At 42.2% G+C, this 26,684-nt stretch overlaps 5 protein-coding genes across 5 annotated transcripts; 1 reads left to right on the top strand and 4 right to left on the bottom strand.

Moving 5' to 3' along the window:
- Positions 1–175: 175 nt before the first annotated feature.
- LOC4325740 (uridine 5'-monophosphate synthase-like) lies at positions 176–3,739 on the bottom strand. The gene is made up of 6 exons (NM_001401485.1): positions 2,867–3,739; positions 1,992–2,075; positions 1,363–1,445; positions 1,188–1,275; positions 786–1,040; positions 176–501 (listed from the first exon to the last, which is right to left on the bottom strand). Exons 1-6 carry the CDS (start codon positions 3,653–3,655, stop codon positions 373–375), a joined length of 1,428 nt encoding a protein of 475 aa, NP_001388414.1. The 5' UTR covers positions 3,656–3,739; the 3' UTR covers positions 176–372.
- A 1,829-nt stretch (positions 3,740–5,568) lies between these two features.
- Positions 5,569–9,335, bottom strand: LOC4325739 (uridine 5'-monophosphate synthase-like). The gene is made up of 6 exons (NM_001401484.1): positions 8,457–9,335; positions 7,701–7,784; positions 7,517–7,599; positions 7,348–7,435; positions 6,977–7,231; positions 5,569–6,246 (listed from the first exon to the last, which is right to left on the bottom strand). Exons 1-6 carry the CDS (start codon positions 9,249–9,251, stop codon positions 6,118–6,120), a joined length of 1,434 nt encoding a protein of 477 aa, NP_001388413.1. The 5' UTR covers positions 9,252–9,335; the 3' UTR covers positions 5,569–6,117.
- Positions 9,336–10,179: 844 nt separating this feature from the next.
- Positions 10,180–13,929, bottom strand: LOC4325738 (probable ADP-ribosylation factor GTPase-activating protein AGD11). Its single transcript, XM_015773025.3, has 9 exons — positions 13,627–13,929; positions 13,384–13,454; positions 12,874–12,967; positions 12,416–12,491; positions 11,483–11,646; positions 11,171–11,348; positions 10,967–11,089; positions 10,786–10,881; positions 10,180–10,685 (listed from the first exon to the last, which is right to left on the bottom strand). The coding sequence occupies exons 1-9, from the start codon at positions 13,686–13,688 to the stop codon at positions 10,404–10,406; spliced, it is 1,146 nt and encodes a 381-aa protein (XP_015628511.1). The 5' UTR covers positions 13,689–13,929; the 3' UTR covers positions 10,180–10,403.
- Positions 13,930–15,765: 1,836 nt separating this feature from the next.
- On the top strand, positions 15,766–22,569 carry LOC4325772 (flowering time control protein FY). The gene is made up of 18 exons (XM_015765806.2): positions 15,766–16,109; positions 16,215–16,306; positions 16,549–16,617; positions 17,393–17,497; positions 18,052–18,147; positions 18,225–18,307; positions 18,430–18,501; positions 18,588–18,685; positions 18,811–18,870; positions 18,940–19,000; positions 19,092–19,179; positions 19,734–19,797; positions 20,037–20,115; positions 20,408–20,497; positions 20,743–20,831; positions 21,054–21,499; positions 21,621–21,887; positions 22,013–22,569. Exons 1-18 carry the CDS (start codon positions 15,890–15,892, stop codon positions 22,085–22,087), a joined length of 2,154 nt encoding a protein of 717 aa, XP_015621292.1. The 5' UTR covers positions 15,766–15,889; the 3' UTR covers positions 22,088–22,569.
- Positions 22,554–26,528, bottom strand: LOC4325771 (CSC1-like protein At3g54510). The gene is made up of 10 exons (XM_015765807.3): positions 26,154–26,528; positions 25,903–26,046; positions 25,477–25,540; positions 25,020–25,229; positions 24,741–24,926; positions 24,298–24,596; positions 23,913–24,192; positions 23,559–23,831; positions 23,035–23,253; positions 22,554–22,912 (listed from the first exon to the last, which is right to left on the bottom strand). The coding sequence occupies exons 1-10, from the start codon at positions 26,432–26,434 to the stop codon at positions 22,763–22,765; spliced, it is 2,106 nt and encodes a 701-aa protein (XP_015621293.1). The 5' UTR covers positions 26,435–26,528; the 3' UTR covers positions 22,554–22,762.
- Between the last annotated feature and the right edge of the window lie 156 nt (positions 26,529–26,684).

Here is a 26,684-nt window from a genome sequence, read left to right as displayed (position 1 = left end):
ATTATTTTCTTATCATTTGATTCATTGTTAAATATACTACTACTCAAGTTTTTGAATAATATTCCAAAACGTTTTTAATAAGATGAATGGTCAAACATGTTTAAAAAAATCAACGGCGTCAAATATTTAGACACGGAGGGAGTATGAAACAAAAGGTAAGTACTCATCATGCAAGTATGTTCGGAGCAAACTTTATTTATTTACCATCACATAAACGAAATTGTTGCTGGGATAGTGCGTGTCAATATAGGGCATGTGAATTACGAACCACAGCGATGATAGAGCATGCGTATACTCTCTTTTATTGCGTCAGTCAATCGCCTGAATGCCCTTACATTCGTGTTACAGAATGGGAGAGACCTTACAGCATTCTCATGATAAGCTGGATTGGTAAGCATGCCATCCTTGGATGCGGTACTCTCTCGCGGTCTCAGCAGGATTGTTCGCCCTTATAATCCCACGACCGACTATAATTATGTCGCTGCCTCTGTCGTTTATGACCTGTATTTCACAGAAAAGTAAGCGATCTATATCATCAGATAAGCAGAGCAGCAGACTGCATCAGAAGAAAAATGCCCAAAAGCTATCAGAATGGATGAAGTTTATTAACTGAAACTGGATGAAAACTATAGTTCAAAGAAGATGAATACTGGTAATCTCGAATTGCTAACTTAAGCAGACTGCATTAGTTATTATCCATTAAAAAAACTTAAAAGCAGTAAGGTGTGAAGACAACAGAATATCAGTCAGCAAAAAGGGTATGTATTGCCAATGTTTTAACTCACAGAGTAAGGAGTGTTGTACTGTTGACCAAGCGAGTCTCCCCCAGCAACCAACTGAACTCCAGGAGTAGCATGGATGAACGCTGGACTTGACGGCGTCACTGACCAAGATGCAGGATTTACTGATATAAATCCAATTACAATATCAGAATGTTGCTCAGCAATCTTCACGGCTGCAGCAGTGTAATCTCCATGAGCAAGGTTGCCAGCTGAACTCATTTCAGAAAGCAAAAGTAACCCTCTTCCTTTTGGCAGACCCTTCAGTAAACGAACAAAACATTAACCTTCAGTAGCCGGCACTACAACAGTCAAAAGCTATTAGCAGCAGCAACATTGAATTTCTGATTTGTTTTTTTTTAACTCATCGTTGATCACATAGGGCATGGCACTACGTAAATAGCATACCTTCAGCTTCAAGCCTTCTACAATTCCAGGTCCAGAAACTATATGTGCATTAACAATATCAGCCCAGTCTAATATGCGGAATATTCCTCTGAACCAACACAAAAGACATTAACTATATTGTGTATGCATAACAGAAATGAACTTATATATACAGTCAAAAATAGACTTTTCTCACCCTTCATATTGCATAGTTACTGTGTTTCCAATGTCTGCAAACTTGCGGTCTTCAAATATCAAAAAGCTGTGCCTCTCAGCAATCTTCAAGTAAAATTTTAAGAACAAATTAAATATAAGATGAAACACATCAAAACTAAGCTATGCCAGTAGCTTTTTATGCCAGTAGCTTTTAGCATCACGAATAGCCAATACTACACTGATATAATGATATATACAAATGAGCTCTAGTAATTCATTAAAAAAAAGCACTGATAGTAAACAGAGCTGATTGCCTTCGAATGCCTAGTGTACCCAAAACACAAAAGGCATTATGGTGGGTGCACAGAATAAATCCAATAAGCATACGCCTACTAAATGCAAAAAATAAAGCATGTCCCATATGAAAACAGCATGAAAGAAGACATTCTATACTGATGGGCATGACAATCCATAATCATGGGCAAAAAGCATAAATATACTTTTAAAAGAGTAGTGGGTAAAAATCCCACACTTGATTCCAAGAAAACAAACTCCAATTTTACATCTCTATCCGGAGTTCTGCAATAGTATGAAACTACTCAGGACAAGTATTACTAATACCAAAGGATGGTGAAAATAAAAGGACAATCAAGTCATAAGTGAACATACCGAACGGAGCTTGTGGCCAAAATCCGGTGTAAAATCAGACAAGATATCCACATGAGTTTTCAACATGCAGATCTCTGGACCAATCTACATAAGAATTGGAGCACTAAGTTAAACAGATTAAAAGGGTTCACTTAGCAATAACAAACTAATGAACCAAAAAGAAAAACGAAAAGAACCAGGACAAAATCAATATGCTCTTACCTCATAATATATAGAAAGACGATGCAAATGTATCAAATGGGATTCAGTAAAATAGTGAAAAGGTAGATCTATGCCATCTTAGTGAAGAAACTGCACCCACACAATGACTGTATATTAGACCACTCTATTCACAACACTAGATGTGAAAGATATACTGCATCATCTAAGCATAGAAAATATGTAAGAGAAAGAGAAGATGTGATGGCAAAAAAGTATGAAACTAAGAAACTGGTCTATATAAAAAGGAATAATACGACAATAACAAATCAATTTGTTCACAGAATCATCTATCAAGGATTGTAGTTTCACATGACTAAACATAACCAAACATTTCCAAGGCTACAAGCACCATAAATCAGGAGGAATTCACGCAACCCCAAATCTGCCTTTTACCTTACTCAGGGAATAATACTGAAGTAGAAGAATATCATCCTAACATAACCAAACATTTCATAAGGCATAAACAAGCACCATAAATTGGGAGGAATTCACACAGCCCCAAATCTGCCTTTTACCTAACTCGGAATAGTACTGAAGTAGACCGATATCATCCTAATATACACCTATCATAAAATTACCCATTCTTAATAGCCTAAAAAGGAGAAATTGACTTCCTGACTGTTAAGTTCTAAAGTTTACCAAACATCTACACAATTCATTATCTTATAGTATACCTTATCGGCGAGATCAAGTAGCTCTGTTGCTGTCCCGACATCTGCAGCAACACACAAGTTGCTTTGCTTGGCCTCCATCAACTCGAACAGCTTCCTCCCCATCGGATTCGTCGCCAATCCAGCTCTCTCAGAAAATGCCTTCCTAACTACTTTCGGTTTAACCGGCAGTCCCGGCACAGCCATCTTCCTGTTTGCGTCGAGGAATCGCTTCACCTCCTGGGCCTTCTCCTCGCCCAGCTTCCCGCGCTTCACGAGGACGGCGAGCACCTCCGTGAGCGTCATGAGCGAGTGGAGCGCGACCCCGTTCGCGGCGAGGTTCTCCCTCCCGCCCTGCTCGCGGTCGATGACCACGACGGCGTCGGCGACGACGAGCCCGACCTCGCGGAGTGGCGCGACGGTCTCGAGCACGGAGGAGCCCGTGGTGACGAGGTCCTCGACGATGAGCACGGCGTCCCCGGCGCGGAAGGACCCGTCGAGGCATTCGGCGGCGGCGTGCGGCGTGACGTGGTAGCGGCGGAGGAGCATGGGGACGGAGGCGGCGGCGGAGAGGACGGAGGCGATGGGGAGCGCGGTGTAGGGGACGCCGCAGAGGAGGTCGTAGGGGCGGGTCGCCGGGAGGGAGCCGAGGAGGGAGGCGACGGTGGAGAGGAGGCGCGGGTGGGCGACGAGCATGCGGAGGTCGAGGTAGATCGGGGAGGTGATGCCGGACTTGAGCACGAAGGCGCCGAACTTGACGGCCTCGATGGCGTGGAGCTCCAGGATGAGGGATTCCATTGCGGCGGCGTCCATGGCTAGAGCCTTGAGCCGAGACGAGAGAAGCTGGGAAGAAGAAGGTGGAGAGTGAGAGCACGAGACTTGCGGACAAAAGACGGCAAGAGACGAGGAGTGAAGTGGAGAAGTGCACTTTGGAATTGTGTCGAGGAAAGTTTGGTTATAATTGAAACGATGTAACGAAAAAAGTTGGAAGTGTATGTAGAAAAGTTTGGTTATAATTGAAACGATGTAACGAAAAAGTTAGAATTTGAAAAAAAGTTTAAAACTAAACTCGGTCTTCGGCAGGTGCATGCATCAACAGCATCAGCATTCAGCGGCATAGGGTTTGGACTAAACACATTAATATGATAGAAAAGTTAGAAGTTGAAGAAAAAGTTTAAAACTAAACTCGGCCTTCGGCAGGTGCATGCATCAACAGCATCAACATTCAGCGGCATAGGGTTTGGACTAAACACATTCTCTTGAGAGTCATCATCAGTCATCGTCCATTGCTGAATATGACGGCGATGATATCGACTGGTTGGCTTAGAGCATCTCCAACAGACTCTCTAAAACGGACTCTCCAAACACCTATATAACCAGCTCTCCAATTGATTTGGCAAACCAAACTCATTCCTCACTCCAACAGCCTCTCCATCTACCCTCTCTATTACGAGCCTATGACAATTAGGGCCCACATGTCAGCCTCTATTATCTATTCTTCTTCCTCTTTCTCCCCTTCTTCTCTTCTCCCACTGCAACCATCTCGATGATGTCCACGCGATGCGCGGTGGCCGGCGTCTCGTCAATGCGCGGTGGCCGGCGTCGGTGGCAGCGGAGCGTCCGCTGCAGAGGAGGGAGGTTGGGCGGAGCTTGCAGCGGAGGGAGGGAGGGAGGAGGCGCCGTCGTCGCCGCCGGCGGACTCCGCGCCGTCCTCCGTGCTGTCGTCGTCGGGGGACTCCGCGTAGTCGTCGCCCTGACCCCACCCTGCCGCCATTGCCTCGAGGTCGGCGGCGCGGAGTGCGTCGATGGAGACGGCATTGTGCGGGCGAAGGACTGGCTCGTCGTCGTCGTTGCCGTCGCCGCCCCGCTCCAGATCCCGGAGGGTCGGGGAAAGACGATGGGCTGCGCCATCTCGCCACGGACGACGGTGGTGGCGGAGCCGGAAGGATGATGACGGCGGCGGCGCCGGGAGGACAACGGCGAGCACTGGACGGATGGATGCGGCGGGCAGGGAAGGAGCCGGGATGGGATGGGGAAAGGGGGAGAGAGAGAGAGAGGAGAGAGGGGGTGGGACCCACACCAGATAGCCAGCCGTCCTAGCTGGCCAACTTTGGCTAGTGAGGTGGAGAATTTAGCCAGCCGGATGGCTTGGAGAACCATTTAGCTAGTCTATTGGAGTAGATTTTTTGCCCAAGTTCACTAAATTTTAGCTTGGAGAGCCATTTAGCCAGTCTCTTGGAGATGCTCTTACTGCGATGGAGGAAACGACGGATGCCAAGCCAATTTTGGATAGCACACAATTCAGAAAATCGTAAAATGTTGCTGCTTATCTTTAACCAAAATCTCCATTTCCATTTCGTTCCCATGAAACCAGGGTAGCATTTTGGTATAGTAAAATCTCCGGTTTTTGTTGGGCAAGGGGATAGTAAAAATAAATAAATCTACGGGAGGCATGAACTCGAGCACATGAAGAACAGTAGCCTTTCAGGCCAAACCGAGCTGTACCAGTTTAACCACGGCAAGACGAAACGGCCCCCGGAAGTTTCAGCCAATCCGAGCTGTAGCAGTTTGCAGCAACTTTGGCTGTGCCTCTTGTCATCGCCACATAACCATGCAAGTTCAAGTTTACAGTATCCATGCGAGAGTGCACCAAAATAATGATGGGATGAACGGCAAGGAGCATGAACGATACTACATCTTTGTATATTGGCAACTTAGTTTCATGACTTCATCATCTTGAACTCTAAATTATTGTTGCAAACAGCGCGAGCCAATACTGATGGAACGCAGAGCATGCTCTTATTACAGTAGCTGCCTGAATGAGTGAATGCCCATTATTTGGCATAGGGTGTGGACTAAGGGCCTGTTTGATTCAGTTTAGGATTATTATAATCTACCTTATTAGGAGTAAACTGAAACAAACAAGTAGATTATTGTAGCAGATTATTATAATCTATAAGCCAGATTATTATAATCTAATAAGCTGCTCTAAAGGAGCTTTTTTCAGATTATTGAGTGGCTAAAGACCCACTACCCCTACATGCTTGAGAAAAATTAACCACTATGCCATCAACCGAACAGATAGCTGAGGGTATTATAGACTTTAGCCTTTCAAACCCAATAATCCATGCCTCCAATAATCCAGACAAACAAACAACTCACAGCTTATTCTATGTCAGCTTATTATAATCCAGCTTATAGCAATCTGGCTTAATAATCTAGATTATAATAATCATAAGCTGAAACAAACATGGCCTAAACACATTCTCAATTTCTCATGGCAAGCTGGATTGGTATGCTCCCCACCCTTGGATGCGGTACTCCCTCGCGGTCTCGGCTGGATTACTCGCCTTTATAATCCCTCGTCCGACTATAATTATGTCACTGCCTCTGTCGTTTATAACCTGTACGTAGTAAACAACGGCGTCGCAAGGAATATATCAGTTCATAAGCATATTGCAACAGGACGGAACGAAGAACTGAGTTCCTGCCTAAGCATCCAGATTATTTACTGACGAATAATAAAAACATAGGAAGATGATGCAGGCATGATTAGGCCATGAGACATGTTAAAGATGGTGCAGGTATGATCTGAGAACTTCAAGATATAGGTTTTGTTAAATCATCTACCGTATGAAAGGCCTCCAAATTGTGTAAAGAAGAAAAAGATAGCATGAGCTCAAATGTTTAGCGCCTGATAATCCAAAGTGAACGTAATACCCAGATAAACTTGAGCTAAGGTAGTATAAGTTAGAAACAAACTATTATTTGGCCCACGAGACAAAATGGATATGGAAAGCATATCCAACTAGGACTTCATCACATAACAATCAGTCTCAACGCCTCTCTGTATTCCACAGACTACACAGGCATCAACAACCTTGATGTTTCGTGCTACTGTATTAATAACTGGGAGACTAACAATCTGCCTTGATGGCTGTCTGTATTCCACAGCAACCTTGATGTTTCATGTTACTGTACCAATAACTGGGAGACAACAACCGACGGTCATTCTTTGGTAACTAGTTCTTACTAAGTTTGACTCTTTGGAAGACCTCCAAAAATGCATTAAGACATAAGGAGAAAAAAGTGAATCAATCACACAAAGGAATTCGATGGTAAGGTTAAACTCACAGAATGAGGGGTATTGTACTGTTGACCAAGAGCATCTCCTCCAGAAACCATCTGCACTCCAGGAGTGGCATGGATAAATGCTGGACTTGATGGCGCAACTGACCAAGATGCTGGATTAACGGATATAAATCCAATTACAAAATCAGAATGTTGCTCAGCAATCTTTACAGCTGCAGCAGTGTACTCTCCATGAGCAAGGTTGCCAGCCGAGCTCATTTCAGCAAGCAAAAGCAGCCCTCTTCCTTTTGGCAAACCCTTCAGTACAAAACACAAAAGTTACTGTGAGCATTATGTTAAATCAGCTACCTGAAGATGCAACAATACTAACAAAACTTTAAACTCTGGTATAAGTCATGTAAAGCACAGCATACCTTAAGCTTCAGACCATCCACAATTCCAGGTCCAGGAATTATATGGGCATTGACGATATCAGCCCAGTCTAATATGCGAAATATTCCTCTGAAACAAGGTTAAAGGCACTTATGTCACACAAATACATAAAGGAGATGAGAAGGGATAGGTTGTGGTGCTGTTTCTCACCCTTCATATTGCATAGTCACTGTGTTTCCAATGTCAGCAAACTTGCGGTCTTCAAATATCAAAAAGTTGTGCTTCTCGGCAATCTAAAAATAACGTTTTATGGGTCAATTAGTAAAGAACAGACCATGTGAAAACTGACCAGGACAATAACTTTAGCATGCCAAACTATAAGTAAATAACATACCGAGCAAAGCTTAGCTCCAAAATCTGGAGTAAAGTCAGACAAGATATCCACATGAGTTTTCAGCATGCAAATCTCTGGACCAACCTACATAAAAATTGGAGAACCAAGTTAACAAGCATTATTACCTGGGTTTAGCAATTACAGCGTAATGTTAAAACACACCAAAAGGAGAAAAAAAACAAAGCTAAAAGTAGTGAATCTGCTCTTAGCATATCTAAAGGTCATGCAAATGGATGAAATGAGACTGGAGGAAAAAACAAATCAGAAAGTACAAATAATGCTAGCTTGACTGCTTAAGGAAGAAACTGCAACTGTGGAGCATTCTTTTTGCAACACTAGATGAAGCAGCACACAGCATATCTAAGCACAGAAATGTTTAAAATACATTTTAAACAGAGAAAAACACACACTGAGCATGTCTCAACTATCAAATCAATGTTTCTACTTCCCAAGGACTCCAGTATAACAGACCTAGTCTAAGTAGACAGTTCATGAAGCAAAAGCAGGTGCTATATAAACAGGTATATCTACCGAACCCCCAATTTGTTTCTTACTAGATAACTCAGGGACTGAGCCTGACATATCAACATAAAGTATGCACAAATTGTCCATTATCTAAGAACTAAAAAGTACACACAAATTGCAGGATTATCCATCCAACAGGAGAATTTGACTTGTCAGGGTTGAAATGCTTATAAATTTATTTAACCAACCAATCTACCAACTAACTCCACAAATAGTAGTGACATGTACTACCTTCTCTGCAAGCTCAAGGAGCTCCTTTGCAGTTCCCACATCGGCAGCAACACATAAATTGCTCTGCTTTGCCTCCATCACCTCGAAAAGCCTCTTCCCCATCGGGTTCTTGGCCAATCCAGCCCTCTCAGCAAACCCCTTCCTGACCGCTTTGGGCTTAACGGCGCCCGCCGCTCCGGGAACGGTCACCTTCCTATTGGCGTCAAGAAACTGCCTTACCTCCCTCGCCTTCTCCTCGGTCACCTTCCCGTGCTTGAGCAGCACGGCGAGCACCTCCGTGAGGGTCATGAGCGAGTGCAGCGTGATCCCATTGGCGGCAAGGTTCTCCCTCCCGCCCTGCTCGCGGTCGACGACGACGACGGCGTCGGCGACGACGAGCCCCTGGTCGCGGAGCGGCGCGGCGGTCTCGAGAACGGAGGCGCCGCTGGTGACGAGGTCCTCGATGATGAGCACGGCCTCCCCGGCGCGGAAGGCGCCCTCGATGGACTTGGCGGTGCCGTGGGCCTTGGCCTCCTTGCGGCGCATGACCATGGGGACGGAGCGGTGGACGGAGAGGACGGAGGCGATGGGGAGCGCGGTGTAGGGGACGCCGCAGAGGAGGTCGTAGGGGCGGGTCGCCGGGAGGGTGTGGAGGAGGGTGGCGATGGAGGAGAGGAGGCCCGGGTGGGAGACGAGCGCGCGGAGGTCGAGGTAGATCGGGGAGGTGATGCCGGACTTGAGCACGAAGGTGCCGAACTTGATGGCCTCGATGGCGTGGAGCTCCAGGATGAGGGATTCCTGCGCGGCGGCGTCCATGGCGGCTAGGCTTAGCTAGGGTTTTGGGCGGGGTTTGCGCTGTGCGGCGGCGGGAGGAGGAAGGAGGAAGCCGACAGGAGGAGGTTTTATTACTACTGTACCTCCACTAGGACGGCTGTTTTCCCCTTTCTTTTGCAGCATAGGGTAGCCTTGGAACTTGAGATGGAAAATGGATGGCTGAGATGTGAGAATATTCCAAACGTTAAGTTCAAAATGTGCGAAAATATTGTGACCTGAAAAAAAGTTTTTTTTTAAAAAAAATAGAGGTTTAGTTTTTTTTTGGAAAATTTAAAAGTGTCTAACATTGTTTGTGCTCTCTCAGTTTTTTTTTTTCAAAATGTGAGGTGATTTATATGGGAAAATATATGGTGGAAACTACATACCTCTAGTGGAAACCTTCGTTGGATCGAAAAATAGACGCCTGAAATTCTTCCGCACGACCACCCCATTACAAGTAAAAATTTACTAATAGATTTACTCACGGTGATATAGACGAATCTCATACGTTTATTTTTTATCCAACGGTAGTTTACAGGTTTCCACTACATATATAGTTTGCACTACATATTTTTTCCGGTTTTATATCTAGTTCTCAATGTTCTCTTCCCCCATGTTGTCAGCAAGGCGGCTCCATGGACAGGCCTGAGAAACTGAAAAAATAGTTAGCTGCCTATTTGATGAAAGTAGTATCTAGTGTTGTTTTGTCAATGTTCCCCATATGTTCGTCAGTCATACTCCATGGATAGCTGAGAAACTGAAACAAAAATCTGTTTATTTGAAATTAAAATCGAACATTGGATATGTAGTTCTGTAGAGATGGGCACGGTACATCCGTTTTGTTCTGAACCATCATGCCATTTCAGATGGTTACAAGGAAGAGACGGTGTGAAATTAGGATTTTAAAAGACAAGCTTACAAATCAAGCAGATTTGTGCCAGAATGATCTCAACTTTAATAGACAAATCGCCTCACATCATGTACTCCTTCCTAACTTCTACAGATACATCTGATGCATGGAAACCTTGAACGCATGGTTGAGTTCTAATTTGCCACAGTAATTACACACAAAGCCCTAAGTGTTTGCAAAGAATTTGTTCGTGTAACCATGTTCTGAATTCAGAATGTCAGAGCAACCCATTTCTGCAGGCGCAGCTATTGCGTGAGCGGGACACACTCGAGCTCCATCTCAAGATGGCCACGCTCGACGTTCTGAAGCCTGACGGTCACCTCCTGCTTCACCTTGCCATCGATGATGGAGATAGCACTGTCCTTTTGGATCCAGATGCCTTCTTTTGCTAGCCATCTGTTGAGCTGTGCCGTATCAGCGACGACCGAGGTCTCATATGCCTTGGCTGCAGCAACCAGTGGCTGAATGTTAATCTCAGCCTCCCCCATTCGGTCGTCTGTAGTGAATGTGTCCTTGTCATAGACTTGCTGCCAAGGAGAACAGAATCAAACGCTAATCCAAAACAATTAAATAAAAAAAGACAGCTACTGATTATTTTCAATATCCCTCGAAAGATAAGATACTTACCAATTTAAGCATAGGTATGGGATCAGGTATTGATAGCAAAATCCTTTCATTCCATACAGGATTCAGGCTGCTCTTAATCACCTTTGTTTTCATCGACTAAAATGGTGTAAAAGGGATGTCAATGTCATGGAACTAAGAATTTTGGATAATTAAGATGCAACATTGGTATGAAGCCGTTTACCTGGTGTCCAAGGTTAAGGATAACATAAGGGTCGCTGGACATCATATCACGAACAGCTAGATTTGTGCCTCTTATGACATTGACCTTAATTAATCCAACAAATTCAACCATACCTATCTCCACCTAGGACAGCAAAATGTCAAACTCTAAGTACTGCAGGTAGATTCTAAATGGAACTGTGAATTTGAGACAATGTAGCCGTACTGTTTTCTTCACTGATTTACTCTCATGTTCTTTTCTCCTCCAACTGTTCCTGAAAGCATGGCCTAAACCATGCCTATTTGAACTGCTATGTTGTACGCGATTATGATTTTTTCCGCTCTTTTGTGAGTAGCAAGTAAGCTGTGTGTTGGACAAAAATTGTTGAAGCTCATATTTTCTCCTGCACAGATGCAGATAGAGGGGAAATATCATTTGTGAGACAGTCCTACTATAAATGAAATCTGCTATGTCAGGGTGTCACCCTACAAGTATAAGACATCAAAATAATGAGAAATTGGTAACCTAATTGCATACCTAACAAAGTCATTGCGCCCCTCTGATGAGCAATCTTGCCTTGGCTTCATGTAGTTTTCAGGTATAAACGCCTCGTATATCATGTTAACTGCAGCATTTCCACCTGAATCAGCTAAAATATCAACTTGTTCATCTGTCCACTCGTCTAGCTTTACTGAGACCACCTGAAATAGACAAATTTCTACTCCAATTACAGAAATGATATTCCATAGGCCATTAGTCTAACTTAGCTAAGAGTTTGACATCAAAATATACTATGTGGGATAGCTAAAATATTGAAAAATAAATGCTTGGGACTGTTAGCATTTGTATGTTTCTTCTTTAACAAGCCACTAATCTACAATGTTTTGTCGAAGACACTTACACCTGAAAAGGATTTCTAATATATGTTGTGTAGCTGTGTTTGTGCTTTTCTAGAATTAGACCAATGAAGCTGAACCTCAGAAAACTCTGTAGCCTACAAATGGTTGTTGAAACACATCATTTACTGTTAGATATTTCCCAAGCTTCTGCACAATTCTCCAGGATGAAAATGGCAACAATTACTAGGATGAGGACATAAGTTCCCTATATGTCACCAAGTTCTTCTCTCCACCATTTCTTTCCTAAAATATGTCCATGTAGAGATCGGAGGTGACTGGCAAAGCAAGTGAAAGGTTCAAGTGTTTTTCATCATACGCAGTGGATGGCCACATAAGTCACAGGACTGCACTATTTGAGTTACAGAAGGGGATACACTTAGTAATAGCAAACACGCAATGGACACGTCTAGAAAATCATCTAGAACCTAATTGTCCCGGAAGATCAGAATATGTTTCAGCGAAAACCTACAATGGCTGGAGTAGGAGAGCATCTTAAAAGAAATCAAATAAGAAGTAAACTCAAAAGTGGAAGAGCCATAATAAATTGCTATGGTACAGATATCATGGCTACCTTGGATATGTGCACCCCAAGACTTCTATGAGCTCCAGAGCACTTGATGCAAATAAACACACCAAAAGTCAATGACCTGCACACACCAGACGTACTAGTATTAGTATATAGCACTCTGGCTGAAATACCATGACAAAACGAAATGGTATCTCAACAGTGAATAAGATATACTTAATTTTGCTTCAACTAAATAAGTGGTCAGATAATTGTAATGCAAGAATTTTTTTTTTCACGACACACATGCAACAATTGTTACTACAATGTAAATTGCATTGACCTTTACATTTTTAAAATGTTCAGCTCGAATTCAGTTAAGTCAAGCAGGGAATACACACCATATATGAGCTAGAACAATTTCTTTTCAAAATCTTAAAAAATGATCTGCATACAGGCTACATCTATACACTGCAGATTTTGTTTCCTTAAAAAAAGCACTTACGGGATTCATGGATACTTACACCCATTTGGGATCTGGAGCACCACAGTCAGCACAAATTTTGTTTGCTGGTTGGTTTAAAAGATGCTCTAATCTCTCTGCTGTACCAACTGGACCTGGCACCAATCATGGATGAACATCGGTCATTATCACAAACAACAAATGGATAAGTAGCAACTTCATCTGGATTTCTATACAATACAAGGGGACATTTAGCTTCTTCTTCTCCCTCTTTCTTTTTGAAACAACTAGCTTCATCTGTCTAGAAACTTGCTAAGTGTTAATGGAGTGGCAGGAAGTATTTCATTCTGCTTGAAATTAATAACAGCAGCCAAGAAGAAGTTGAATGCTAAAGTAGACTTCACACTTTACAATTAATATTTATTTGTTCCTCCCTAACGGATGTTCATGTTGACGATTATATAAAAGGAAAAAAAAAGAAGCTATAGCAACTCTATAATTTCAATTGGAATGTAGGCAGCATCCAATTCCACATGCCAAGATTTCAAAGGGGACATCAAAAGGGAGAAACCTTGGGGATTGCCTCCTTGCTGATTGCCGTGGTCATTCGCATCGATCCTCGATGCCATTCCACAAATTCTCCTGCACACATGCAAAGGGGGTGGGGATAACATCAGACACCGAATTAGCTCAATCCGTATGAAATGCAAGAACCGAGCCAAATCAATCAAAAAGAACAAAAATTACCAAATCGCAATCGTCAGTCGCAGCATTGGGGCATGAAGAATGGGAGGGGGGGAGAGGGGGTGCTTACCTCGCGCTGCGCTGCGGCTTGGGGCTATCAACGAATTGGTGCACTGGTTTGTGCCCCTCCATGATCTTATTATCCTCCTCATAGACATCACATCCCCGCGATGGGAGGGGACGCGACGACAATGTGGGGATCCATCACCCCCCGCAAATAATTAAATCGGGGGGGATTTGGGATGCAGCTCAGATCGAGTGATTAAAGAAATGCGCGGCGGGAGGAAGAACAAGTCTTCGTGGGGGGCCGGCGATTTGCCGTCGAGGAGGAAATGGTTGATCCGTCGTTTTTGTTTAATGTTGAGCTGCGTATGAGCGAGCGAGTGGTTGGGTGGGGGTTAATAATAGGGAGCGGTGGCGGTTCGTTTTCCCGGTGAGCCTTCGCTGTCTTGTTCACTGCATGTAGCAGCAAAAATATTTCCTGAAACTAGTAAATGTTTCTGAAACTACAGAATGGACCTTGAAAATTCAAACGCATGTCTTTAAATATAAAATTTCATGCATGCGACGGCAATTCCTATGCAATTTGATAGATTGTCTAAGAAATCTTAAGCCTACCGTCGTTTATGAGATTCAAGTGGGCTTTAAAAAAAACAAAAACACACGCAATTTGTACACTTGATGACATGTAGACCGTTTATGGCAGACTTTATCTACTTAAACATTATATCTTTAGTATGACTAAGAGGAATTAGGATGAATATTTTATATGGTTCAGTTTTATTTGTCCCTTTTTTTCTAGTGATTTTCAAAATGACACTGTTTTACAGTGGGTGGTTTTTTTTCATTGTGGGAGAAGTGTGATTTAGGTTCTGTTTGTTTCGGTTTAAGATTATTATAATATAGATTATTGAGCCATATTACAATAAGTTGGATTATAATAAACCGACATAGAATAATCTGTTAGTTGTTTGTTTCTACTGGACTGTTGGATACTTTTGGTAAAAAAGATAGGGAAATTCTTGATTATTCAACACCGGATCGTTATTAGCTATTAGCCACCCAATAATTAAAGAAAGCACCTTTAGAGTGGATTACCATATTATAGTAATCTGGCTCATAGATTGTAATAATTATCATAATAAGTTATCTGTTTGTTTCGACTTATTTATAATAATCTAGAATATAATAATCCTAAACTGAATCAAACAAAGTCTTAAAGAGAAGGTCGACGACAACTTCATTTTTACGTTTTCAACAATAACTACAACATGGTACGTGGATATGCACGCACTTAGAAACTCATACAATAATATTAGATTATGTAAACAACTAGACATCGGTGCTAAAATTATCAAATTCAACTAGAAACCCACATGTACAATACCAGAACGAGTCTAGAGGATCTATGCCTAATGATCTTTTTTTATAGAATATATAGGAATATAAAAGCACAAAAAATCAATACACGTGCAAAAACACATATATTTAGGACGTGGGGGAAAATATAACGTGTTGTGTCTGACATAAAATTCGCCGGATATGGATTTTTTAGGCAGATATAAATCTTAATAAAACTATCACTATTGATTATGATAATTTGAAGTTATATAGCTTGATTTGCCTAGACTAGGTGAATGTTTAAATTCCCATGAAATATAGTAGAATCTCCTACGGAATCTAAAAATACAAAATTTCTCCCCTAAAAAGTAAAAACCCTTCATCCAAAGAAGCACTAGACCATTCGCATATTTGTTTAGAGAAAAACTACTTTGAGTTTGCTTTTATTTGGAGGAAGCAACAGGAGCTTTTTTTTTTTTTAGAAAGAGCGGATAATTTATTTATTACCATCCACATTTACATTCCTATTCATATTACAAGGAGGATTTGAGAACCAAAGATAACGCCCCTCCTGTAAAGTAGAAGCAAACTTAGCTAAGTTGTGAGCATCAAAATTACAAGCCCGATTTTCATGACGAAACTCTACTTTTGCAAAATGCTTCCTTTTTGCCTCAGTATCATTTAGGACTGCTAAATATTGGCACCTTGGTTTGGAAGCAACAGGAGCTAAATACACGAGAGGCCTCGCATGGGCTAAAAATCCTTGCCGTCAACGTGGATGGGCCGGCCTTGAAGGCCCATCTAAATGAGGCCAGAGTGGGCCTGTATGGCCCAAATACATCTCGCGAGGCAAGCGAGGCAGCACAGCACTCGACCACTCGCCTCACGGAGCTCACCCTCCCGCGGCGTCTCCTCGGCGGAAGAACCCCGAACCCCCGCGCCGCACGGATCCAAAACCCTAGCTCAGGTCGGCGGGGCTCGCGGCGGCGGAGATGATGCAGCAGCAGCAGCAGCCGCCGCCGCCGCCGCCTCCGCCGCAGCACCCGCCGCCGCCTCAGGCCGGGGGCGGCGGCGGCGGGGAGTTCTACCGGGGCCCGCCGCCGCAGCCGCCGATGCGGCAGCTCTCGGCGGCGTCCTCCACCAACATCCCCGGCGACTACGCCGCGCACCAGGGGCACCCCCCGCCGCAGCAGAACCAGCCGCCGTACGACGGTAACAGTGCCGCTCTTTTGGTAGTTTCGTCGCTGGCTAGGGTTAGGGGCACAGCAGCGGTATTGGTGCGCGTTCTTATGTTATCGTAATTTTGGCTCAATTCAGCTTATGGGGACAATTTCGGTGCTAAAAGGATGCGGAAGCCTGTCCAGCGGCGAACAGTGGACTACACAAGCACAGTCGTCCGTTATGTTCAAGTATAAATATAACAAACTTATTTCTCAAGCAGTTATAGTGATATATGTTTTGTTCTATTTTGTGGGAGCCTATTATACAGTTGAACTTTGCTTACTATATGCTCCTTTTACTGTGCCTGCTGCAAACATCACATGAATATGAAATGCTCATAAGTTGATTTTTCTGTGCAATAAGATCTAGCACCCTGTATTTTTCTTATTCTTCTGCTAGCACTGATCACCATTATGTATATGACATGCAGGCTCGCATGTGGCAGCGGGATGCTAGGGACAGGCCCACTGTGCAGCCGACTCCAGCTGCTGTTCTGGACGTATGTTACCTTACCCATTTGCCTTGCTTGTAACCAACATGTTAAAAGATAGTTGCCATACTGTTTTCTGTTTTTAGACTTTTATACTTCTGACGCTCACATTTCTTTTGTAATTTGGATTTCAACAAACCACTATGTACATTATATTGATGTCCTTTGCAATCTCATGATTGGGAAGATCTTGAATATTCTTGAGTCAAGGTTCTGGTTAAACGGAAATGTTATGCAGTAAAAATGATAGTCTTAGAAAAAGAAAACTATATTGTTGTATGAATGGATTGTTGTATGTGGATTAATCAAACTCCTGTTGCTATCTAGGGAGAGTGCCTATCAGATCCTGTCTTTGGTTGTTGTTTTTGGGCCATTTAGCTTGCTAATTAATGCATAAGTTTTCAGTTTTGCCACAACTATGTAAATCTGTCTGGATGTTATTTATGATATATATGTGAGATAAATCCTCCATGGTACAACGTAAAACTGAGGGTGCTCAATGGATTAAGCTGACAAAATTAGATCTTTAACTCTTCAGTCTTCAGGCAATATTTTACGTAGAACATACTTATGTCTCATTCCTTTTAATTAGCTGAGTGCTGCTATTTTGGTTAAGGGTTTTGGATTGATTACTGGGTAGTGCTGTCATCTTGGACAAAAGATGATTAAGTTTGATGAATTAATTGTTCAGTTTGGATGATTATGAAATTGTCTGTATCTACTGTATTTTGAATACATTGTCTGGTATCTGGATATCCTGATTAATGTGGGTTTTTTTTTTCAGATGTTGCCGTCTGTTGCATACCCCGATAATCCCTCAACAAGTTTTGCTGCAAAATTTGTACATTCATCAATAAACAAGAACCGATGCTCTATTAATCGGGTCTTGGTGAGTTCTATGATATCCATCTCTATGCTTTCCTAGTATCCCAACTGCTATTTTTATATTTTTCAAAGAGCTCCACTAAGCCTTGGCTAGTGCATGGTCACTGAAGGACAGCGATACCTTCAGAATGCTGAAAACTATAGAATCGATCTAACTTCTAGGTGTTCACCACCATTCACCTTATTGCTGAGCTTCCTTTTCTTCTGAAATCTAATTTTATATTTATCTGTAGGCAGCTACTCTTACCATTTTAAATCAAATATATTTGATGGTATATTATATTTTTACTTGTTTTCTACATTTTTTATGGTAGAATTAAGGATTGATGGCAGTACAACTTTAAAATGTCACTTGATAGGCTCACACACTGTTTGAAAAATGTTCCAATTTTTTTACACCAGCTAGTGCAGAGGGTTGATAACTCCATTCCAAGTATCTTTATATTGGTGTAATCTAACTGAATTCGTATATTGTGTACCACGTTGATATTATTAGGCTAAATATGATTTCTCCTTTTGTCATTTATGTGTCTAATGTATCGTTATTTGTTGATAAAGTGGACTCCCACAGGGCGTCGGCTTATTACGGGATCACAGAGTGGTGAATTCACCCTATGGAATGGCCAATCTTTTAATTTTGAAATGATCCTTCAGGTATTCTATAATTTTGCTCCAGATTTTCTAGTAATGTGTCATTGAGTTTGCTGATTTTTGGAGGAATTTGATAATAGGCTCATGACCAAGCTGTAAGATCAATGATTTGGAGTAACAATGAGAACTGGATGGTCACTGGTGATGATGGTGGTGCAATCAAGTATGTTGGCCTTTTGAATTTTTATCACTGTCAGTCTGTCACCCTGTTGGATACTGATCCTTAAGTTAACATGTTGATCTTTTCACTGACATGTCAAGTGCACGTTTTGACTTCCTTTGTAGGTATTGGCAAAGTAACATGAACAATGTTAAAGTTAATAAAACAGCTCACAGAGAATCAGTTCGTGACTTGAGGTGATGGCAGCCCCATGTGCTTTTTTCTTTACTTTACCTATACCAAGTTAATGTTCATTCTCTGTTACAATGCATCTTTTAAACAGCTTTTGTAGAACAGACCTGAAGTTTTGCTCCTGTTCTGATGACACTACTGTGAAGGTTTGGGACTTTGCAAGATGCCAGGAAGAAAGATCCTTAACTGGTAATGTTGTTGTACTTTTCTATGAGCCCGAACTACTTGATCCTCGCATGCATGAAGTTATTGCATGATATCTTATATTATTTTTACCCATCAAGTAACCTGAATTTGCCTTCATACTCAGCCAGGCCATGGTTGGGATGTTAAGAGTGTCGATTGGCACCCTACAAAATCTTTACTGGTTTCAGGTCAGTTATTATGCTTGCTAGTTTAATGAGCTTATTTGTGTAGAGCTAATTCTATTTTTTGTTATTTAGGTGGTAAAGACTATCTCGTGAAACTTTGGGATGCAAAAAGTGGTAGAGAGCTACGTTCATTGTATGTATTGTTTCATCGTTCGTATTACTTTGCTAATGTTGAAAGTCAGCAACACATCAGCACATGATGACCTGATGAGCTATATCTGCAGCCATGGTCATAAAAACATTGTACAATGTGTAAAGTGGAATCAGAATGGGAACTGGGTGTTGACTGCCTCCAAGGATCAGATTATTAAGGTCAATATTTTTTGCTTGTGTACCCTGTTCTGTTCATCCATTCTTTCTGCAAAGTGTTCTGTTTACACTGCTTAGTTTTCTCATCTATTTGACATGCTTGTGCTAGTGAGGTATACCATGGGAATGGGGGGGTTCATACTCAATGTTGATGCAAAATTTTAATGTCCCTAGGACGCATCATCAGAAAAAAAAAAACAGCTATTCAGCATGACTACTTCCTCCGTTTCACTTTATAGACGTTTTGGGTTTTAAATAGATTCATGCATGTCCAAATTCTTACAGCTAGTGAATCTAGACAAGAGATGGAGAGGCCAAAACGTCTTAAATGTGAAACAGAGGGAGTAATAATCAATTATTGAAACAAAGTTTTATTTGGTGGTTGAAACTATTGTCTAGAGAAGAATTACTGCTTTCTCCATAATTAAGTGAATTCAATATAATATTTTCTGTTTTCTTAATAAGACATTATAAGTTCCGTTTGTTTCATATCTACTAAATAAAACACACTATATTGGATAGTTTCTAACTTGCTATTGCTAATGTGTTTTATGCAGCTATATGATATTAGATCCATGAAAGAGCTTGAATCCTTCCGTGGACACAACAAGGATGTGACTGGTTAGATTCTCACTACATAATTTGAATTTTAGGTTCCCTTCCTGGAGTTTAAGATTTGATACATTTTTCATTTTTCAATCAAACAGCAGTTGTAATTTATTTGTTTCATTGCAAATCATGCATTATGGATATCAAACTACTGACTGAAATGTTGCATGGGAAATTGTCATATCCGCCACTCCCTTATTTGCCATGGTTGTTTTGAATAGATAATATACTCAATTTATTTATTTATGCAGCTTTGGCATGGCATCCATTTCATGAAGAATATTTTGTTAGCGGGAGCTATGATGGAGCGATCTTTCATTGGTTGGTTGGGTAAGACATCAGAAATGCAATTAAAATAAAAAAATTCTAGTTGGCATGGTAGTTTCTTTTCCCATTGGAACTTGGGTTTTTGTTTAACTGTGATATTGTAGTGTTAGACCACTCTGGCTTGTGTTTACGATTACTTAAGTTTACTGTGTGCTTAACCTGTCTGATGAATATATTTAGCTTTCAAGTTTCTTCTTGAACTTTTCACTTGTTACATTCTTTTAGAGGAAATACATTTTTTTGTTGGCTACAAATGACTCAATCTGACTAAATTAAAATTTCAATTGATTGGCAGCCATGAAACTCCACAGATAGAGATAAATAACGCACATGACAATAGTGTGTGGGACCTTGCCTGGCATCCTGTTGGTTATCTACTTTGCAGGTACTGCCAGAGTTACAGATACAAAATTCTGAATTTGCAGTTTAGATTTATGCTCGTCTTTTTCTTGAGTTATTTTTATTCTTCTAACCTATAATTGCAGATATGGATATGGAAACATAATTATGTTTACTTATTCCTTATTTCTGCATCTCAATGATTCTAACTGCTATTTCTGTTTCTCCTTTTATCTCATTATGCTGTGCAATGCGTCAGATTTCACTGATACAATTGTCACTTCCGTTCAGTGGGGGCAATGATCATGCTACGCGATTTTGGTGTAGAAATAGGCCTGGTGATCTTACCCGCGATAAATACAACAGCGGACAGATGCAAGGTAGCTTTTCCTTTTGTTGAGCTTCTTTCTTGGTTTATTCAACTTCTTGTTCTATTCATATTACAAAATACCACGAGTCACCACATGCCTTTGATGGATGATTAGTTAGACAATTTGATGGACATCACTTGTTCACTTACTGCACATGTCTCGGTGTTTTTTTTTATTTGGGACCAGACAAGAAATGTTTGATACATATAATAAACTGCTATTATGTTTCAGGTTACGGTGACCAACATCCTGCTTTTGCTGGCCGTGCTATGGGTGGATTCCAGATGCCTGAACCTTCAACAACACCTGGACCATTTAATACTGGATTATCACGAAATGAAGGCACAATTCCTGGCATTGGGGTCGCAATGCCTCTTGATGGATCTGATCATGGAGAGCAGAGGCCATCGATACCTGGCCTTCCACCTGGGCAACCTCCCTTGCCTCCAGGTCCCCATCCATCTCTTCTAGCCGGTGGGCAGCAACAGCAATATCAACAGATGCAGCAGCAGCATCCTCAATTTCCTCGACCACCACCTCCAAATATGCCTCAATTGCAGCCCCCAGCACACATGCTTCCACACGCGCAAGGATCTCGAGCACCACTTCCTCAGCTTCCATCAATGTCAGGTCCACCACCAGTGAATCCACCACTACCACCTATGCCTCACCCAATGGTAATTTAGTATTACCTAAACGTTCTGTTCTCTGCAAGATCTTTTGTTGCAAGTAAAGAAACGTGCTAACAACTGCTAGATTGACAGCTGATATATTGATTTTGATATTTCCACTTTGCAGGCAATGCAAGTACAAGGTTCATCAAACCAGATGATGCCTCAAATGCCACAGCACTTGATTGGCATGAATCAGACACACCAGGGCCCTCCTAGTAATATGCCTCCAATGGGTGGCTTTCCAAATGGAATGGGAAATATTCAAGGTGGATCTAGTGCTTCTGGCATGCAAAACTTTCCTATGGGAGGCATGTACAACAGGCCTCAGGGAAAAATGCCTCCACAAGCACAAGCACAGATGACATCCATCCCTGGTCTGAGCTCATATCAGGTAAAACCAGAACATTACATTTCAATGAGTTTGTTGGACCTTAAGGTGATTTTGTTATATATTTATGTTGCTCACATGCTGAGAATTATTTAGTGACGTTGCTGCTTGTTGGTCAATCTTCGCAGCCGGGTATGGGCAATGTGGGCCTTCCGCCGCCACCCCCACAGCATCCACCGCCTCGCGGTTCAGCGCCGCAATGATCTCTTGTAACTGTGCAATGATGATTGGAAGCCTTCTATTTTCCATGCGGTAAAACATATGTAGTATGATCGTATTCGAGGAAGAGAGGAGTCTCCAGCAAACGGAGACGGATATCTTGGATAATGATAGTTAGGATTGTTCTTATCTCTTGCACCGTCGGCTAGGATACATTTTGCTGCCCTTGGACTGAACGGGCTGTGCTGTAACAAACCTGTCCACCTAACAGCTTGTTTCTGCTCCCTATTTATGCTGCTCGTGTTGTATTAGTTCTTATGCTACTGAGGTTTTCAACATAGACGGAGGCTATCAAGCAGTTTTGTAACAAGTGAGAATCATTTTGCCTGGCCCAGTGAATTTGATTGGTTGACGGCGTACGCTCTATATTGTAAACACTTACACTGTTGTCAGGCAATGCTTGTCCGTGGGTTCATTTGTTAGATCCACTGATCACTTATAAGAGGAAAATTGTTTGAATTTGTAATTTTCACCGAGTAAACTGAGCCAAAGCGTGGTAATTACATGTAAAACGACTCCTTGAGCACATAAAAAGCATATGCCATTGTTATATGCGAGCTTATATCTGCCAACAGCCAAACTTCACACGAAAATTTGCCTGGTTCTTATTATGTAACAGGACTAAAACCAATACCAAGCTAGCGGTGTCACCAACACTACTATACAGAACGGATCAAAGGTTGTACCGAACTACAATCTGGAGAGAAGTTCGTCGGGCGCATCCATGGTGGCTTATAGGCGCTAATGGCATGGTCCAGGTCACCTCTCATCCCCTCAGCTTCATTAAGGTCGTCATTCTCCTTGGCAACCTTCCACGAAAATCCAAAAAGAAATAGCAAAGATTAATACGTGCTTCGCGAAAGAATGTGACACCGCTAACAAGGAAACAACTACATAAAAGGGAATTATAAAATTAATGCGATGAATGTACCTGAACCGGTCGATGAAGGAAAGTTGGAAGAAACCGAACCTTGCAGTACTCATTGAACAAAATGGTTGACACAAGCAAGGGAACCGTGGCGAATGAAGCCCCCGGTTTCGACTTCAGCATTGTAATTTGCATGAGTGTGACCGAAAGGAAGATGTAGCGATGAATATTGGGCCAATATTGTCCACAAGTATCATATGTAATCTCATATACATCTTCCATCTGTTAAAAAGATAGCAAACAAATAATCACTACATAAAATAGAAGGACCAAGGTTGGATGGCATAAAAATGGCTAGACTGAACCATATCCATCCAAGCAATCTGCTGGAGGTCACGTGTAGAAAATTTCTGTATTTTTTAAAATCTATGTAATGCTGCTTTGCAAGTAATGCAAAATTGAATAACTTTAATATGAAGCTTATTTTTAATTTATTAAGAAAAAAGTATTGCCAGCTTAAATCAACTTGAAGTCGCTAAAGAGAAACGCAAATATGAAAAGCAGCAAGTATTATGAATTAAATTTACCTGGTTGATGTACACTGCGTAACCAAGCAAAAAGTAGATAACAAGAATTGGAAGTAGAAGAGGCGCAACAACAGCATAGACCAACCCAATCAATACTGCAAGGGAAACGATGGGCACAACTCTGTAGTAAGGGAAGCCATAAAGATATGGCTGCTCACTATGTCCAATTGAATGTGCCTTGAAGAAATGCCATGTAAGCAAACCAAACTGAAGAACCTCCAAGGAAAACCCTGACATGCCGTCGGTCAAAATGTATGTGATGAAGAAATCTGACTGCAAAGCAAGCAAATGGATAAATTGAATGGCTGCTGTGGAACATAGATACAGTACAACCTTTTTTTTTCTTTGCTTTACCTGTGCAGAAACAGCACGGGCCAGACGGCTAGGTATGTCTTTTGGATGTGTAAAGGATTCTCCTATCTGGTGGAGTAGAGAACCAGAAAGAATGCTCAAAAAGAAAACATTCCCTAACAAGAAGTAAAATACCATGTTGCAGGCCTTGATTTCCTTCTGACTTTTTGCAATGCATCCCTCAAATGATGCCATGCCAAGCATCGCGAAGGGAATCAAGTAGATAAAGCCATTCAAGATCATGCTTGGAAGATACCCAGTTACGACAGAATTCAAACCTGGTCTGCAAGATGACAAAAGTATCATATAAATCAATGTTGTTATACCACGGTACTACATGCTAACATTGCCTACTGCATCACAATATATTAAAGTTTTGGCCACTAACATAAGTTCCACAGCTCTAGCCGGTGGAAACCATATTTTAATTTTCTCAAATTGTACTATCCCTTGCACAGCTGTGACAGGGATGGTGAAGAACACTATTAGCAGAAACGCAGCAATGAAGACACCAAGTTTGTATATAGCAATACGGCAGAAAGGAATAGCCAGATTTGTCCATAGTGCATCAGGTGGTTCAGGAGCATATGTTGTCACCAAGGACAGAGGATTGACATGCTGTTGCATTTCGGCAGCTTGGGCAGCATCCAGCTGTGATTTGAATGAGACAAAAGCAACCGGTAATTCCTGGAGTTGAAAGCAAAATTAGTATGTGATACAAATAATTCTCAATATAAATAGGTGCCTTCATTCTCTCTGTTTCGCAACACCAACATTGAAGATACTATTGGCACAAGCAAGTGGATTGGAGAATACATGAGAATGCAATACCTTCCGTTTAAGCATATTTTCACACTGTAGGAGGCGGATAGAGTGATGGACGTTCTTCAGTTTTTCTTCCAGTTTGCGAGTATCTATCGCTTCTAATGTCAACTTAAACCAGATCCACTTCCAAAAGTTACATCTTCTGGTTTCTCTTTTCCTCTTTATCTTGTCCTCAAGGGAGGATGCCAACTTCTGTAATGATGCAAAGGCACATTAATAGTGTAGTAATAGTCACTTAAGTATGGCACAGATTACAACTTCTACCTCAATGTATTAATTACTCACCTGAAGTGCCTTGATGTTTCCAATGTCGTGTACTATGTGATACGATTGGTATGTTCGGTAGTGCTTTGAGAAGAAGTGGTCAGCATAACACCCATAAGTTCCATGATCTGGGCATAGTGGAATTCCTCGAACTAAAATGGTATATTGGTCAGGCCGTTTCCTGTGATACTTCAAATGTGCAATTCTTCTGCTGGACATTTCTTTGTGCTCCTGGTTCAATTCAAGATGCCAGTGCCACATATGTATTGAACAGCATAGTTATGTAATAGTTGAAACGAAATCAAGAATACTTGCTTAGGAATAGGATAGTAAATAAAAAATAGCAAAATATTTTCAAATGGTGGGTGATCAAAATTTCAACATCAATTTTCACAACTGAACAGGGGAGAAAACACAACAGGATCAATTGTAAGATTGTAACAATTGGATCAATTGTAAGATTTTTATAAACACGTACCTTATGAAGCAAATACACCACATAGAATGATATGAAGCAGAGGCATGCAAAATGCACCCAAAGCCTGTTGTGACAAAGAACTAACTCAGTTAAGAGATTGGCACCATGCTGATTGCTAGGCAATACTTATCTGATGAACTTTCAACTCCTATGTACTATCATTAACACTCTGTAGTCTATCAGCTTAAACAAGATATGCCAGTGTCCCTTGTGAAAACTTGTATTGAAAGCAAAACAGCTTGCTCTATTGGAGAAAACTACTCATTTAAATTGGAAATTATAACCAGAGAGCAATTCATGAACGTTTGATTCACAAGAATGGGTTTCCTCCACTGATCTCTGAAACACTAGCATTTTCGACCTGACTACTCTGACTCTGAAGAATACCTGGAGAGGAGGGTGAAAGGAAGCTGCAGAATAGCTAACCTGTTAGAACCCCTTGCCACATTGGATACCGTGAAAAGTTCCATTGAATTTGACCTTTTGGTGTCTTGTAGACCTTCACAGGAATAATTTGTTGGTGCAAGGATGAACAATCCAACGATTGAGCAAACAGCGAAGCACTTGATCCTACATTCTTACAAAGAAATTAGTAAAATACTCCTATTGAGAGAGCAAGCAGAGTAACATTAGCAATTTTCTCAGAGTAGATGCAGATCAGTAGAACACATTCTTACCCGAATTTGAAGAGGCGGACGACGACGAGCGCGTCGAGGCCGTGGCGCCGCAGCACGTCGTCCTCGGAGAGCCGGAGCGCGGCGCGGATCCACCGGAACGACGGGGTCAACCGCCCGTGGCCGAGCGGCAGCCCGCCCCCACCGCCACCGGCGGCCATCCGCCGCGCAAGGTACACCGGCGCGTTGCCGGGCTGCTTCTTGAGCAAGGAGAAGAGCGAGAGCGCCACCAGCGCCAGGCCCAGGTTGATCGCCGCCGACGCCAGCAACCCCTCCGCGTCCATCCCCGCCGCAACCTCCGCCGCCTCGACAACCCCGCGGCGGCATCGCCTCTACCACGGAAACTAGTAGATCGCCGGTGTGCTGGCCGGAGCCGGCGACGTGGCGGCCGGAGGAGAGCCGGGGGTGAAACGTGGCGCGGCTCGAGCTCGACACGTGCGGCTCGCGCTCAAATGGCTCGGCCCACTCACCATCATGGGCCAAGGCCCATCTCACCCCGGGTCGGCTCGGCTCGGCTCGTGTTGCGACGCGGCT

The sequence above is a fragment of the Oryza sativa genome, chromosome 1, assembly GCF_034140825.1.
Source record: "Oryza sativa Japonica Group chromosome 1, ASM3414082v1".
NCBI classification, from domain to species: domain Eukaryota; kingdom Viridiplantae; phylum Streptophyta; class Magnoliopsida; order Poales; family Poaceae; genus Oryza; species Oryza sativa.
The sequence above is the reverse complement of the archived record's forward strand: the minus strand, read 5'-3'. Positions and strand labels throughout refer to the sequence as shown.